This window comes from Euprymna scolopes, chromosome 34 (genome assembly GCF_053919585.1).
Source record: "Euprymna scolopes isolate OS-2025 chromosome 34, ASM5391958v1, whole genome shotgun sequence".
Lineage (NCBI taxonomy): Eukaryota > Metazoa > Mollusca > Cephalopoda > Sepiida > Sepiolidae > Euprymna > Euprymna scolopes.
This window is the reverse complement of record NC_136515.1, coordinates 87,538,257-87,555,918: the sequence shown is the minus strand read 5'-3', so window position 1 is coordinate 87,555,918 and position 17,662 is coordinate 87,538,257. Positions and strand designations below refer to the sequence as shown.

The window sequence follows — 17,662 nt, the reverse complement described above, 5'->3', positions numbered from 1 at the left end:
ACCCTAACCCTAACCCTAACCCTAACCCTAACCCTAACCCTAACACTAACCCTAACCCTAACCCTAAACCCTAACCCTAACCCTAAACCCTAACCCTAACCCTAACCCTAACCCTAACCCTAACCCTAACCCTAACCCTAACCCTAACCCTAACCCTAACCCTAAACCCTAAACCCTAACCCTAACCCTAACCCTAACCCTAACCCTAACCCTAACCCTAACCCTAACCCCAACCCTAACCCTAACCCCAACCCCAACCCTAACCCTAATCCTAACCCTAACCCTTCCCATAATTACCTCGCTAGCCCTTTTTTCTGGACGACCATCATGAGGTGAGTACGCATACTCTGTCTATTCGTAAATAAGGGGAACACCCTTTCTCTCAACATTAGTTAGATTAGTAGCCTATAAAAGCCTATTGTCCAGTTTTAAATGTTAAAAGTTTTTTTTTAAATTGTACTCTATCTATAATATAAAATAAAATAGTTAGTTATGTTCCATATATATTACCATTGTGTCACGTGTCGTCTTTTTCGTGTCTGCCATAAATGCCCTCATAAATGTCTTCATTGAAACAGCGATGCTGTCCAGAGGAAAGAAAATTCTAGTAAGAACGCCATCGGGGTGAAGAAGTTATCCTAAGAGAATTAGCCACACCCAGATCCAACATTCCAGGAAAGATTTTCTTCTTGGTACACAGACACTAATGACTGGCCCATCTTTACGTCTTCCCGAGACCACTAAGACATTTAGTGTAACATATGAAGCCGGTCACACCTCACTGACCGGTTGATCGTGTTATGCCCTTAACCTAACCCTAACCCAAACCATAACCCTGAACACTAATCCTAACCCTAGCCATAACCCCTTGTTCCTGATGGCAAGACAGAGTCAACTACGACCAAGCATGATACTAGATGCAGGTGTTATCTGAGACATATACGGCTCCTAGCAATCCAAAATTGGCCAGCCATCTTGTTTTGGCCAGCTTAACTTCAGGGTTATGTAGGAAACAAATTATACATATAAATATGTATCCTTTATAAAAAAATTAACCCTTAATCTTCACTTAATTGCAAATCATCCTAATATTATTTACAGAAGAAATAAAAAAATATAATTGGTTCAAAAACCAATTGTTTTGCTTTTCATATGATAAAATACGGGCGTTAGTTATCCTGGGACAAAGCAGTTGGTAAAAAATAATGAATTTTATTAGATTTTAACTCGTTTAAATAAAAAAAACAACCACTTTTTTCCCCAGTTTTCCCGTACTTATATTATTATATAGGTTATTATATAGGTTATTCTGGTCCAAGAATGATTTTAATATAACATAAACAGATCCGACTATTGTATTCTACGCTCCCCTTGCATCTCGTATCCCTGAAAACGACACACTAGTTTAACTGATGAAACATGTCACGTTACGACGGTCTTATTTAAATCTTGTTGAACTCAGCCGAGATACTTCTTGACACTTATGAATCGAAGATGGACGCTTTAAGCAGATAAGTCGTGAATTTGTCATGTATATTTTCATTTTTCTTAGATGCAAATATTATTCATACTGATTTCAGCTTTAAATATAATTTTTATTTGATTGTGTCTTATTGCAAAAATGTAATTAATTTAAGAATGTAAATAATTGTATCTCGCAAGCTGATTTAAAATATAGCATAAACAGATCCGAGTATTTTACTCTTCGCTACCCTCCATGCACCTTGTCTACCTTCAAACGTCCCACTAGTGAAACTGCTGAAGGATAGCACGTTATGACAGTTTTTAAAATCTTGTTGAACGCAAAGCTGTATCAAGCTACTAGGATCCTTAATAGTTATGTATTGAAGACAGACGCTTCTAGCAGATAAGGTGTGAATTAGCGATATTGATTTTCTTTTTTGGTAAATACAAATGGTAATATTAATTATATTGATTTCAGGTTTTTATGCGTATATATATATATATATATATATATATATATATATATATATATATATATATATATATATATATATGACTGTGTTTTCTTAAATGTATAATGGTTGTTTCTGATCCAAGAGTGTACTCATTTTATCTCGCAAGCCGTTAATCAAGGCATGCAAAATGTGTTGCTCTTTTGCCTCTAATGCCATCCTTAGGCAAAAGTTGTAATCTTTGCACAGTGCCTCTTGATTCCTGTCGCAAGTAGGTGTCTAGAAAATATCTAATTTTTGGGCTTTATATGTATAGCCTTCCATACATAGATTGCTTCTCCGTAGGTAATGCAGTCCGAGATAGTTTCGTTGACTATGTAAGAGAGGTAGTTGGTTAGGAGCACGCGCTTATTGATGGGACGTCCAGGTCGTTCTGAATGTTGGACCTCAATGAAATTTGTAAATGTCTCCCGTACATGATTCCAGCATTTGTCGGTTGAATCGCTTTGTGGATCTGTTGTATATAGCTTCGTTCGAATAAATTATTCCATTCTTAATTGAATAAGTTGTAATGAAAAAAGAACATGAGATTCGGTCTAATAATTTTTTATTCAATTAGGAATCTTACTACTCCTCTACTTGAGAAGCAAAAATGTACAGCTTTCATAGCTTAAATTATCAAAGGAGAGATAATCCATAGTCACAACAAGCACATTACAATTTAAAAAAAAATCTTGTTGAAAACAGAACTCTATCAAATCAAGACGATCCTTAATAGTTAAAAATTAAAGACAGACGCTTTTAGCAGATAAGTTGTGAATTTGCGATACATATTTTCTTTGTTATTCGAAGCAAATGTAAATATTAATTATATTGATTTTCATTTTTAATTTATTTTTTATTTGATTGTTATTTATTAAATGAATAATAGTTTTTCTAGTCCAATATTATATTCATTTTATATTTCAAAATGATTTAAAATATAGCATAAATATATCCAACAATTTTGTTCTCCGCTCCCCCTTGAATCCCGTACCCATCAAGACTACACACTAGTCCAACTGCCGAACGATGACAAGTAAATCAGCTTTTCTTTTTGAAATCTTGTTCTAATCAGAGCTGTATTAAGGTAAACTTGGACACGAGTGTGTTGGTGTTATGTCTGCCTAAAACTCTTCCCAGCGGCATCGGACCGGGTCGAAACCGATACCGTTTGAAAGGGCGATGTTTCAGTCGAATAATTTGGGAGAATTAGAAAAAACGGTTAAGGTGTAATGAAAACAGCATGAAAATAATATGAGAGGTAAAGAGATGTAAAGACGCTTGCAATGAAGGAGGGTAGCTAAAATCACTCCTTCATGACAATTTAGCCAAACACGCATGCGCTAAAAAGTCTTTTCTTGAATTTGTTTAAATAGAAAAAAAAAGGCGTTACTTAGCTGACACCATTTTGGAGCAATGGTTAACATTCGCTCCGATATTAGTTACATTTCTTTTCGCTTTTTAACGTTTTAATATTTAAACAGGGTTATTTATGCCATTTTTTGTTCGCTTATTCTTTATTTTCCATTTTTTGTTTTCCCATCACATTCATTGTTTTTCTTTGCTTTTGTTTTTTCTGATTTTTTAAGACGTTTAAACATTTTAAAATATTTTTCGTTCGCTTATTTTTATTTTCCCTTATATTATTGTTTTGATTTACTCTCCCCCCCCCCTCAGCACACTCAGGCAACGCTGGGTTCTCCCGCTACCCCGCTAGTTTCTATTATGATTCGCACGAAAAAAGAGAGGGGATAAGAAAGCTATGTTTCGTTTCGTTTTATATTTTCATTGCTGGTTCGATGTTTTGCTGTTTTCATTCAACTGCCAGCGGAACTATTTCGTTGGGCGGAATCACACGTATGGTAAGCAACCAATAAACATTGCCCGATATTGATAATGATATTCTTATTTACTTGCTTCCCAGCGAGGGTATTTTATTTTTTCATCGAGAATTAGCGCTGCAGGATAATGTTATAATTGATGTGATGTTTTCTCAGATGATAGCAAGGCAGGTTCGCTGGAAAATTGAAAAAGTCTATCAGAGTTCGTTCCTACAAGTGACTATAACCCGCCCGATATTTCCTAAAATAGGGAAGCAGTGCAAAACATTAGGTTTGTGTGCTTCACGGAAGCACACAAACCTGATGTTTTGACTGAAATAGACAGAAAAATGAAACGGTCATTTAATAAATTCCGAGATTAACAGAAAAATCCTGCGATTCCTGACGCCATTCGCCTTTTCTGACGTAATAGTGTATCTATGATGACAAATATGTCATCAGAGTTTACATAATAGGTATAGAGTTTAATTTGTTTTCTCTTATTTATTTAGTAAAGTTTCGTTACTATAGATACTTAAAAACACGGTTTCGTTTACAGACACTTACCTTCGTTTTTATTTCGTTAAATTTTCGTTGTTTTGGCGACCTAAAAGGGTTCCGCCCACAACCGCGATTTACTATTGTAATAAAAAGTAGTGGGATAAAAAAAGGCTTGTGTATCCCTCAACCTTATAGATCCGGCTGTGTCACAGATCCTTAGGAACAATTAAAATATACAAATGAAAAATAACGATGACTGAGGCAAAGTACAGTTACTGCAAATCGCAAACAACGCATGGGGCCTGCTACTGTTGCTGCAAGCAAAAAACACCGCGCGCGCTCTATTCTTATTCCAAACCGCTAGAAGTCTCTGAGTTTAATGTAGCGAGCCTTCTGAAGCAACAGGCTCAAAATAATGCCAAGCAGGCCGAAGTGTCTACTAGACAGGCTATTGTAGCAGCAGAACGAGCAAAGATTGCCGCACTTTTGTCAAATGAGTGCAAGGATCAAACACTACTACAGCAAATAGCACAACCCTTATCATCGTCGCCACATCATCATCATAATCACCACCATCATCATCATCATCATCATCATGATAATTATCATCATCATTGTCACCACCACGAATACGGTTAGTAATGATACTAATATTTATCTATCTAGTAGAAGAATACTCATTTCAGCACGGGGTAAAATTAATTGCCCATAGCAGAAAAATTTCATTAATTTTTTACCAACTTACAAAGATTAAAAATTAAGATATAATAATACTAAATTTATGTATAGAATACTTATTAACATCTACATGATTTTGATTCTAAATTATGTATATCATTTAAGGTTTAAGATTAATTTGTTAGAAGAAGAAATTGAAATTCAGGAAATCTTGCTTAATTCGTCTATAATTATTAGGAATCAAATTAAATATAAATTTGGTATTGCATTTTAAAATTGGGGCTTCTGTCCACATTATACTCCCGAAATTTTAAATGTGCAAAAGAAACTGGAATTTAGGGAATATATTAATTTATGTTTAACACATACTGTGAAATCTCACACATCTCAAACGTATCTGAATATTAACGAAGGGGTTTCACTCTCTTTTACATAAAAGTTAATCAAACTTTAATAGCCCACATTTAAATCTAATTACGTCCAGAAGTCATGTTCTAAAATTCATAATGATCCGTCTATTAGTTTAGAAGTGAATCCTGTAATACAAATATATAATATATAAACACATCTAACTATATAAAGATATGAATTATTATATTTAATTTGAGTCAATTAAAGTTTTTTTTCCAAAAAGTTTTTCTTATATATTTTTATCGCACAAAATATTGTTAAAATATTTCTCAGTTTTGGTATTCGGCCATATCTTAGGAGAATTGGTTGAAAGTGTTTAATTAGTCGAAAGTTGCAATTAAATCACCAAATGATCTATATCTAAACAATTTCCATTCTACTATATTCTCTCTCTCTCTCTCTCTCTCTCTCTCTCTCTCTCTCTTTACCTCTCGTGTTATTTTCATGCTGATTATCACACTTTCTTCGGTTACACTTTACACTGTTCTATCTATTATTATGCTTAATTAGATAGTAAAATTATAGTCTATTTTATCCATAAGGATAATATAAAAATAACGAAAATTGTTTTGTTACGACAGAATAATTTCGAACGTAATCAGCATGTATTAATAATTTACATATAATGATATTGATTTTCAAACAGACAGAAGAAGGAACCAAAACGAAAAAAATCGCTTGTAAATACTGGGTGGGACGATAAAGTTGTCGCCCTAAAGAAAACAACGATGAAGATTCATTTTTAAATTTTTAATGAAAAATTAATTCAGGTAACTTGATTATGTAGTAGGATTGGTAACAACTCAATACAATCAACTCCAGCCTTAATCACCGCCTCACTACGGGTATATATATATATATATATATATATATATATATATATATATATATATTTTTCACAAGCGTCGACAGGATTTCGGCGAATACTTGGCGGATAGCGGCGATCAGGTTGGCTTTGATTTTGTGGGAGCTCATGTTACAGATGTTCTCAACGTATAACTAAACAAATTAGTCCAGCAGGTTCTGGTGAGGGGAGGAGGGGGCTAGTAAGAAAGGGTACGTAGTCGTAGCACTATTTTTGAAGTCAAGCCTTGATTTCTTTGGACTTGTGAGCCGGCGCACAGTCCTGCTGGCACACCCAGGGTCTGCCAGCGGCCACTTGATTATACCAGGGTCTCACCACACTATTAACTACATCTAAGTACATTTTGGTGTTTATTTTCAAGCAGACTTAAAAAATGTGTGGTGGCATAATTTGGGCCTCACTTGAAACCATACCAAATAAAATAACCATGGCCGGAACTTTGTTTTCATCGCCCTGGGAATGTCCCTGTTATTCGTGGCAATCCAGTGAAGGTTCTGGCAATGATCTTGTCGTCATGTTGGATGGTTATCTAGCATGAGTTGTATAGCGACGCATCATTGATTCCGCTCGTTGAACATTGTGTCATTTTCAGACATGATAGAAGGCTTCGATCGCTTTTGGGATTTGTACACACCTGACCAACTAGTAGATGGTCTGAAACAAAAAACAAAACCGGTTTTCATCAAACGGAAATGGAATCATGTCGTTTTTACTAGGACGACAATTTTATCATTTCATCCTGTGATAAACAAAAAGCTGGCATTCATGCGTGACCAAGCTTTCCATACTGATATTTTCGTTTTGCTTCTGTATCCTGACTTTCTGCCTCTGTATCCTGACTTTCTTTCAAAATTGTTAATTACTTGCTGAATCCACTCTAAATGTCTTATCTCCATATATTAATGTAAAAAAACAAAACAACAGCAACAAAAAAACTTTGTTTCTCACATTTTTCCCACTAAATTTCAAGAATTAATGCATCCCTGACCAAATTTTTGGAATTAAATATCTCTAAAATTAAAGATGAAATAAGGCAATTGACTTTCTTCTAACGTTGGTAGTTGAATTAGTTCTCCTCTCAAGCTAGACGAAGCTTCTGAGATTTACCCATTTGTCGACTGCTTTTTATCTTCGATTTTTCTCAAATGTGAATTCAGCATATTGATGTGCTGTATTTTTCTTCTCTTCGCTCATCTAGCGTGCTTAACGCATTAGCATCATGTATTATTTTATATTGTCCATAAAATATTTATTTAGCTAAGTAGGAATTTCTAGTAAATAAGACGTCGTCTGCTACCATCAATTCTCTGTTTACGGGAATCTTGTGAAGATATCTCTTTATCGTCTCTCTCGTATCCTCTGCTGTACTATTTTGAACATTTGTTATATTGTTTTTTTATTTTATTTCACCGCCGTGCTTGAGAAGGTCTAATCCATACTATGGGCATAGTTTTTCGAATCTGAGCACCCAAGGTAATGTTGAGAGATTAACCAGAATCTGAAAAATTAGAACATTTTGTGATATCGGAATGGGTATCAGAATTTTGAGCCTAATTTCTGGTTCCAAAACCGATTTTATTAAATTCTGTTCTTAAAAAAAATGAAACAAACAGTTTTATTTATTTATAAGAAGTTGTTCCTCTAGAACATAAGGCTAAGGGACACAGACCAGCCAGTTAAAAATTTAATTCCCATATTTAGCATCGAGTCTCCAAGTTGAATTTAATGTTTATTGGCCAGTTATCGTAAACAAAGTAAACATTCTAGAGTTCACTTGCCTATTTATTTAGTAAACTTTTTCGCATCCATTTGCTAAACATCTCTATTATGCCTCCCAAAAAATAACAATTGATTATTACTTAATTTCAAATGAGCCGGACAAGTTTTTTTTTTCAGTTCCACGGGAGCTGGTCCGACACGGTTGTTGTTTAATCATCGATTTTTTCCTGAAACAATTAATGCTTCATTGTATTTTTTCACTTTTGGACACAAGCGAAAAATATGTATGAAAATCTCACAATGAATTTATCAAAATCTTGGGAACCAGTATTTCAATGGAGAACATTTATAAGTTTGTCGAAGTAAAATAAATTATATGTACATGAAAACGTTCCGGCACCACCAAAATAAAATTGAACTTCGGGTATTTCTTATTGTAACTAATAGATAAAAATATATGGAAACACATATGCAGCAAATATATGCTACGAAATGCAAGATAGGTTACTCTTCTAACTATCCGAATAAGTTTATTTGTGTTTAAAGTTATTTTAAGCGATTTTGGTTCAAAACAAACCTTGTGTGTAATCTGTTAAATGAGAACACAAAATGGTTGCACATAAGCCATATAGGAAAACTCGTAATAATTACTCTAAGCCGAAAGTTAAACAAATTGCTGTTAGAAACACATCAAATAAATGTCAACAATTCTGCAAAAATGCAATGCTCTACTAGAATTTTGTTTAATTTTAGATTTTTGCGCGGTTAGATTAGATAAAATTAAAGGCAAAAATAATAAATATTCCTAAACAGTTAGAATGAGATGGAAATAAGTATTATTTTATTTAATACAATACTAATTTCCTACTTAAATTCTTAATAAATTGGTTTTCATTCTTTCCGCCACGTCATCGTATTTTAAATTTTCGTACTGTGTGTGTGTGTGTGTGTGTGTGTGCATGACGCGGTTTGTCTTAGCCTACAGGCAATCCACCCAGGCAAGTTAGGTACTGAAATGAAGCTTATGACCCAGCGGATGTTTTAGTGATATCTATATCCATGTTTGGTGTATGGAAATGTAAAAAAATAACAATTTACTAAACAACGTTTTATTTACTGGATATTTTTCCGGTATTCACCGGAAATTATTATCTTCCTTAGTAAGTTCGATTTACTGTATGTATGTGTGTGTGAGAGAGAGAGAGTGAGTGAGTGAGTGAGTGAGTGAGTGATAGAGAGACACACACACAGAGGAAGGCAGGCAAGCAGGCAGGCAGTCAGGCAGGCAGTTCGAAATGAAATTTATGACCCAGCGGATGTTTTAGTGATATTTATATCCATGTTTGGTGTATGGAAATGCAAAAAAAAAAAAAAAAAAAAAAGCAAAAAAATAACGATTTACGAAGCAACGTTTTATGTACTGGATATTTTTCCGGTACAAGGACTCAAGTTTGCCCAGCTGGGCAAACATGGGTGCTTGTCACTTAAAAAAGATAGAATCTTATTTTGAGAGAATAATTTAGCTGAAGGTGTTAATTTACAAACTTGCCATTATTATAATGTTAATTTACAAACTTGCCATTATTATAATGTTTTCATTAATATTATTATTATTATTATTATTATTATTATTATTATTATTATTATTATTATTATTATTATTATTATTATTATTATTATCTGCAACTTGTTTTTCTTTAATAATAGAGCGAATCCGTCTAATAACCGAACAACTCTTTATAATTGGGAGAAAAATATGATATTTTTTTTTATAGAGAAGGAATCTAAAAGTTAAAAGTCCCCAACCGCATGTTAAGAATGGTTTTCTTAATATTTACATTTTATTAAGAAATTCATTCTTGACATAGAGACGGGAGTTGTTAAAGATTCTGTTCCTAAATTGTTTTCCTTTTTTTGCATTCCAATCGTCGTATTTGTAAGGGTTTATAAAAATTTCCAATAGCATTAACAACGAACAAATCGTTTTTATTTTCAAACAAAAACAAACATTGCCTCACAATTTTCAGTCAATTACAAAAAAATAACTTGAGACATTTTTTAAAAAGATCTTCTCTTGTAATATACGCTCCCTCCTTTTTGTATATTTTGTGTTTTGAAAAATATATACGGATATTACACGGGAGTTTATCATCATCATAAAAAAAATCATTACATCACTAATGAAATATTTAGACATTTTAAAAGAATAGGAACCGCAATCGGAATCGGTAGTTCTATAAAAATAAAAAATTTAGAACAGAATGGATAATTGTATTTAAATTGGGAACAACTTTGCAATCGTCCCATCCTGTGGAGATTTGTTTTTAGTGCTGGTATTTCTTTCTCCTTCGATTAGAATCCGATTCTCACGTTTTAATATTCCGGCAGCATATCAACGGTTTAACTACTTTCATATCTATAACTCCTTAAACCATCTTTTATTCCCTGGATTAAGACACACAGAATTCCGTTATATTATTTGGCGTACTTGTCCATGGTATTTATTCGAGGCGTAAATATATCAATCCAATAAAAATATGATTGAACCGAGAAGAAATGTGTAAGAAGTTTTCTTTGATATCGTTGGAAGCGCAATTTAATGGATCAACCCATATCCCAAATCCACTCAAACAGTAGCTTTACATCCACTTTACAAGGTTTTAAATGAATACGTAAATTATATCTCTAGAAATCTTATTCTAATGTTGACTTAAATTCATTTTGAATATTAGAAAACAAGACTGTGTTGATATGGTCACATTACAAGAATGTATGATTTTTCCTATACCAGTAGATGTATAACAGCTGTTACTAGAGTCAGTTTGCCGAGGCAGGACACATGGGTGGAATTGATAAGTATGAACTTGACAGAAAGAGCAATATATATAAAATCTGACCATAGATGGGTTAGGTGCATCAAAAATTTGGGGGAATTTTTGACACCCCTAACAGAAAACTGCGAATAAAATATAAAAACTCGTAATTCTCTTTTTAAAGTGGGTTGTTTATTTTCTGTATGGAATATACTTAAAAAATAAACTGTTAAAGTTGTTTAATAAATAATAGTATTTTAATTTGTATTTCTTAAAAAAAAAACAGTGTTTACAAAATGTTTACAAAATGCCGGGCGCGCTTTCATGCAGCCATTTTTTTTCGTAATTAAATCAATTGAATTTTACGAGTTAAATATTTTTCAATTTTTAAACTTTAAAAATCTATAAAAAATTTTTCTTTTGGTTCAATTTCTTCGATATTTTCAGGGTCAATGTGAAATTTTATGCTCTTTCTAATAAATCGAATATAATATTTTAGACAAACGTTATTTTTTAAATTCACTCCCTCATTTTGAAATGTCTATAAAAAAATTAAATAATTAATTTATGTACCACAGTTTTTATAGCATAAATTGAAGATAAAAGATCAATAAATAAAATATCATAATTTAAAACAAAAAAGAAGTGTTTTATAGAAATTTATCTGTAAAGTCCAAAGTGTAAAACCTTTTTATTTTTAACCACGTCGATTTTTTTTAAATGAAAGCTCATGTTATGCTTATATCGTCAAGTAAATACCGGACGCTGGCGGCAATGTTTTCTATTTCATTCAATGTTTTCGATTTTCAGATATTTAAAAGAAATCAGGCGATAAAGAATTATTAAAATATATCAATCAAAAACTCGTGTAATTCATTAAGAGAATTATAAGAAATCGGTCTGCTGGATTTTTTGTTTATGGGGAAAACTTATAAGTGAATGTGTGTCATTTTTAGCTACGGAGGACCCAAAAATACTAATTTTGGTTTACAGCCCGCATTAAAAAGACATAAATTATGTCTTTTTAAGGCACCGGAACATAAAGGCGAATAAAATCAGACTTGTCTCCCTTTATTTGAACAGTTAAAAATTGTGATTTCGCGTTTTTTAAATCCTTGTTTAAAAAGTATTTTATTTAAAAAAGACATGGAAAATAAGTATAAATATGGATAAGTTCTTAACAATGAACAATTGAACTACTCATCGAATAGTAGGTTTTATAGGTAAGTGATTTTTTGGAATTTATATATATTTTTTTATAATCGAGGGAAGTAAAATTTCGTTTATTTTCTTTAGATCTTTAAAAAAAAAACGATTTAAAAACAAATATTGCATAATTTGATATTAAACCTGTTATTTCTTTTTTAAATTTGGCCCTTGTTCCTTTAATTAAAAAAATTAGGGCTTTAACTACATTTTTCAAGAAGTTATAAGCTTCGAAAGACAGTAAGTCTAAATATTTCAGTGTGTACCACGAATTGTTACTGACGATTTCTGACACTGCTATAGATGGATTTGTTTTGAAGTTAATTTACAAAAAAGTCTTAACACTTGCCAATGCGTAATACATACGTTAACCCGAATATATTGATTTTTATTATGATTTTTACTTAATAAAGTTTTTATGTGACTTATGTATTACTTTTTAATATTTTTATTAAAAAAAGTGTTCTGAACATAATTTTCTTATATTTTTAATAAATAATGTTTGTTTTTACACAAATAATAAATGTATGAGACCTTGATTATAAAAACAATAAATATAAAACAATATTACTTTGAATTGCTTTTAATGGAATCAAAATTAACATATATGTATTTTAATTTTGTTATGAGATTCTATGATTTTTATTATACAATCACAGCTCCAAAAAAAATGAAAAAAACGAAAATCACAGTCAAGGTAAGAGATTTAATTTTTCCTCTCAATTCATCACAACTCTAGGTAAAATCTACAAGATTATAGTGCTTTGGGTACAATAATGCATTCTGAGCATAACTAAAATAATAATATTTTTGACATCTTTTTAATATCTTTTTCAAAGCATTCAAAATCGCATGAAATTCCGGATATCTTTGATTTTTCAAACAGTTTATACGATTGTTTTATACTGGGACTCATTAAAAAGAAAATTAGCTGTATGATTGTCTCTCTATAGCTTGGATTCGAACGAACGATTCGAGCCTGCTATCTGTCTTTCAAGCTAAGACATCAGATCATCCTGATGATCTTAATATATACAAAATGCTTTATACAATTATCCTTTTACATGTTACAGCTGAAAGAACATATTTATACAAGAGGGGCCATGGATGAATAGTGATCTTGTAAAAATAAGGGATACCGGCAAATACTAGAAGTTTTCTAACATATTAAAGAGAGAGAGAGAGATAGAGAGAGAGAGAGATAGAGCGAGAGGGAGAGAGAAAAAGAGAAGGAGGAATATAAAGATAGATATATAAATACAGAAAGAGAGACTACTTTCTTTGTTATAGCTATGACAGTATATTCTATATATTTGCTCAAACTAATGTAATTTTTTTAATGTTGAACCGACGAGGTTAAATCTTTGAGCCTCCGGTTGGGTGCTTTTTGCCATGAGAATATGTAGTTGCAGAGACTGTTAATAATTGTTAAATGAAAACCGCTCTGCATTAGTAGCATTATATATTACCATCTATTTATATCTCATTTAACCGCAAACTGGGTGTCATTTTTTTAAGTTTCAGTTATTGCATTAGATATATGCGCATACGTTTACCTATATGTCAAGAGTAACGTGGTATCACAAGCAAATATGACCATCTCGGACATAATTTTATCAAGTAGGTTATTTCTGAAAAGCAGGAACAATTAATGTCCAATAATCCACCATCACAGTATACCTACATAACGTCATGCTATTTGTTTGTACCGCCATAGAGGACGATATGGACGGTTTTTTATACGAAGGATCTAATTATATAAATAAATTAATATTAATTAATTTGGAAATGACTTCACCGTTATTAAATTTCTATGAAAAAAGCTTTCTGGTCATCACTTGATAACTTATCTGAGTTTTAGATTATACAGTATTACAATGATTTTACGATGCTATAAATTGCAGTCCATTTATCCTGGACTTAGGACTATCTAATTGGTGAAATGCTTGATCTTCTGCAAAATATCTAACCATTGGTTAGAGTGAGATATGCTATAGAATGTTTGTGCGGGGACATGAGCTTAAATGTCTGCTCGGATCAATTCATTTAAGTTATTTTTGCCCTGGTCACCGCTGAAAAAAAGTTAATTTCCCAGGGAATCTCTGAGATTATCTCTGAAGAATAGGACAATGTTAAGTATCCCGTCATTTTGAGTTACGGCTTATATGCTTGGTGTCGAACTTTCGGGCGATAATTACAATTATCACAATGTAATCAGAGTTCCTAAGTGGGTTATGGGTATCTACCCACAAGTCCCGAGCAGTAAAATAAAAAATAGTTAAGAAAATTAGGCGTGGTGATCCCAATCTGAGAGGCATGTCCGGTAAATGACGGTCTGTGAAGGAGAGTGTTAAATGGAGGAAATATACCTGTTGTTACCAGCTCCATCTGTATATCTCAAGAATCAAAGTCAATAACAGTAGTGGACATTAAAACTTAAAATATATGTATTTTGGTACTCGGATATGGTGAGAGTGCTATTCCAATGCCATTAGGAAGAAAGTTGACAATGTTTTAGTATCACCTTCATGAAAGCTAGAGGTTTTGTGGAAATATATATATGACTTTGATATATATATATATATATATATATATATATATATATATATATATATATTCATGTTTGAGATGTTCAAAAGTCGGGACTAATGAATACAACGAGGTTGTTAGACAGTGCTCAATAACAAGAGCAAAATATATTTTTAAAATTATTTATTCGAGGGAAAACAGTTACATATGGTCGGTACAAACAGCCATATGTTTCAATCAATGAGACTTCATCAGGCGACCCTGCACCAATCGACGCCACAAAAAGGGGGGGGGAAAGATAAAACAGCTCTTACAAAAAAAAAAACTATAAGATTTGCGAGCTCTCTAAAAACAAGGATAAAAAATGGAGAGATCGAATTTCACTCTTTTGGAAAATTGTTCGAAAAAAAAAGAAGGATACAGCTGGATTTATAGACTATATAAACTTGAAATGATTAAAGTCAGTCATAATTTTGCTGGAAAAGTGAATTATATATATATATATATATATATATATATATATATATATATATATATATATATATGGTCATAACAAACTATAATTGCCGGCTTAATTTTGTGTACGTTAAAAGCAAACCCAACAGTGCATTACGTTGTGTTTTATGAGATCACACCATCGATGGAACCGATGCAGTCAGGTTTATTAGATCTTCTGTAACACAATTAGCACATACATATGGTTCTGTAATTGAGTACTTTGTCTGAAATGCGTAAGGAAAATTAATCTCTCTCTCTCTTTTATATATATATATATATATATATAAATAAATATTTTCTAAATTTTTAATAAATGTGTTATATTATATAGAATATCTATTACTTAGATTAAGAAAATATTTTCTGCAACTCTTTACGGTCAAGGACTGCAAGTTTAGAGTGAGCATAATCACTCTAAATAATCGCTATTAAATACGTGATGCAAATATGACTTTTGCATTTAAATTCCTATTATGTTATTAAAGTTGTATCAAGATTAAATGAATTTAGTAATTGAAGTCCTTAATGATCTAGCCCTTTTTCATAGATCCTGAAAGATTACAAGGACTCTTATAAGTATTGCTCTGTCACGTTTAATGCAATATTTGCCGTGGAGAGAGATGAAAATTAACAGAAAATAATTTACATTGATTTTAAGTATTATGTACAGTGTATTCACCTTGACATTGAAGTGGTCGTTAGATCTTCGAAGATAAGCTCTGTTAACTTTAGCCAGTACAATATAAGGCGCCATTTAAAAATACTAGACGTTGTAGATCATCTCCTCTGGCCGGAATCTACAAACTCCTTATATCGATGAAGTCAAATTTCCACTAAAGTCGAATATCAAACCAGTAATTAATATAGTCAAGTATGCAGTTCAAGGAAATGTTATTAAACTCTTGTGCTCGTCTTTATTTGCTGTGACTTTGTATACTCATTTGATTTTATTTGTTTTGTAGACTGACATAGCCTGCAGTTATTCGTCTTATTCATCTTGCTGCAGTTCGTGTGGACCTTGTACACTTTGTGGGTCTTGTAGGTATTATGCTCCATGTCATCACTGCATGCAACATCTGTACATGAAATCTAGAAAAGGACCACCATCCCCAGGCAGCTCCTTCGCAATATCATTACGGAAACCCAGATTCTAGCTTAAGAAGTCTGGAATGGTGACTTCTTTATTTAGAAATTTTTGGTAGAAAATTTACTCTGACAAAAACATTATCTTTGCCATTGGTTTCTACCACATAAATATGTTGACATGTTGACAGCTATAGTTAAAACGGATCAACATCGAAATGTGAAGGTATCGGTAGTGAATGTTCTACATCCTATTCCAAAATTACACGTGACGTGACAGATGAAACATTTGATATCAACACGTTGCCATTACCATAGTTATCTCTTTTAACCCAGGAAACATAAAGAAATGCCTCAACAGTAATATTGACACGATTAATCCATTGATGAGCAGTTCTCCAACTTACACGCATTGGCTTACCACAAGCAGAACCATAGGCAACCAGAGGGTGGTGGTTTCTGAGTTCTATTCCTCTTGCCTGTGCAGTGAAGGTGCTTATAATGTATCGAATCTTCATCGGACAAAATCACCACAACCGTTTTTTTTAGCTAATCAGAGAATTTCAGCAGGTCCTAAACTCAGAGTTTTTCTCTCTGTTTTCTTGTTCTCTTTTAAAGAACACCTGTGCTTATAGCACAACATATCTAGGGCCTTTGGACGGAGAAATAGACCATCGATAAGCAGCACAGTGAAAAAAAGAAACGTTCCTGAACTTCTCTAACATGGCAGCAGTATATACACACTGTTTAACAAACGCATGTATACGTAAGCGCACATCGGAATAGTCGAAATGCAAACACAAATGCTCTATAACTAACAAAACAATGGCATACTAATACACAGTCATATCTTAATGTCCATTTATTAACACTCATCATAAACGTAAGATAACGGAAACAATGTGTACTCGATTTCACATTACAGAAAACATCCATTTTTTATCAAAGCATTATCAGGATTTTTGAACTCATTTTTTACGAACATGTATTTTTCATTTTCAAGTTGTCAATAAAATTAATTATTTTGTATAAATAGACTTTGCCCTCGTTCTTTAGATAATCACATCCTCTTCGTTAGCCTTTTTATAACAATTTGTCGTGAAATCAATCTTCTTTGTAAAATCACGGACAGATTTTAGACGTATTTGTAAATTGTAAAAGGAAATCTTCTTCATGTAAATACTATATTAATACAATTATATGATAACTTCACATAAACATTACTTTGATAATTATGCATTGAATTATTTTTAATTAGTATTACTCGAATATTCCTGGAATCTAAAAATCCAATAGCGTAGAAAAATGAAATTCTTATATATTGTTTAAAAAAGAGATTCATTACGGAAAGAATTAGGCCAGAATGCATTCAATTTTTTTGTAAAATGCTATGTTAATGGTTAAAATTGAATTGGGTTAATACTCGCTCTTAGAGCGGTTATGGTACTGTACTAAGCGCCTTTTGTAACTAAAAGATGGTCATCCCGTTCAAAGGAAGAAGGGAAATAACATAAAATTATTGTCAGAACTCAGTTCGATGTTTAGCGTTTCTAGATCTGCTTTTAGTAATCTTGAACGCGA

The 17,662-nt window shown here is 32.4% G+C and overlaps 1 protein-coding gene across 1 annotated transcript; it reads left to right on the top strand.

The window, feature by feature from the left end:
- The first annotated feature begins 4,296 nt into the window (after positions 1 to 4,296).
- On the top strand, positions 4,297 to 17,114 carry LOC145259316 (uncharacterized). The gene is made up of 3 exons (XM_080117211.1): positions 4,297 to 4,913; positions 12,631 to 12,668; positions 15,961 to 17,114. Exons 1-3 carry the CDS (start codon positions 4,532 to 4,534, stop codon positions 16,150 to 16,152), a joined length of 612 nt encoding a protein of 203 aa, XP_079973337.1. The 5' UTR covers positions 4,297 to 4,531; the 3' UTR covers positions 16,153 to 17,114.
- The last annotated feature ends 548 nt before the right edge of the window (positions 17,115 to 17,662 follow it).

Bases quoted from the DNA above. Each gene is read 5' to 3' on its own strand.
- LOC145259316 (XM_080117211.1), top strand. From the start codon at position 4,532: ATGACTGAGGCAAAGTACAGTTACTGCAAATCGCAAACAACGCATGGG. The intron at 4,914-12,630 runs GTTAGTAATGAT...ATACAATCACAG, and splicing joins TTGTCACCACCACGAATACG to CTCCAAAAAAAATGAAAAAA. The intron at 12,669-15,960 runs GTAAGAGATTTA...TTTGTTTTGTAG, and splicing joins AAACGAAAATCACAGTCAAG to ACTGACATAGCCTGCAGTTA.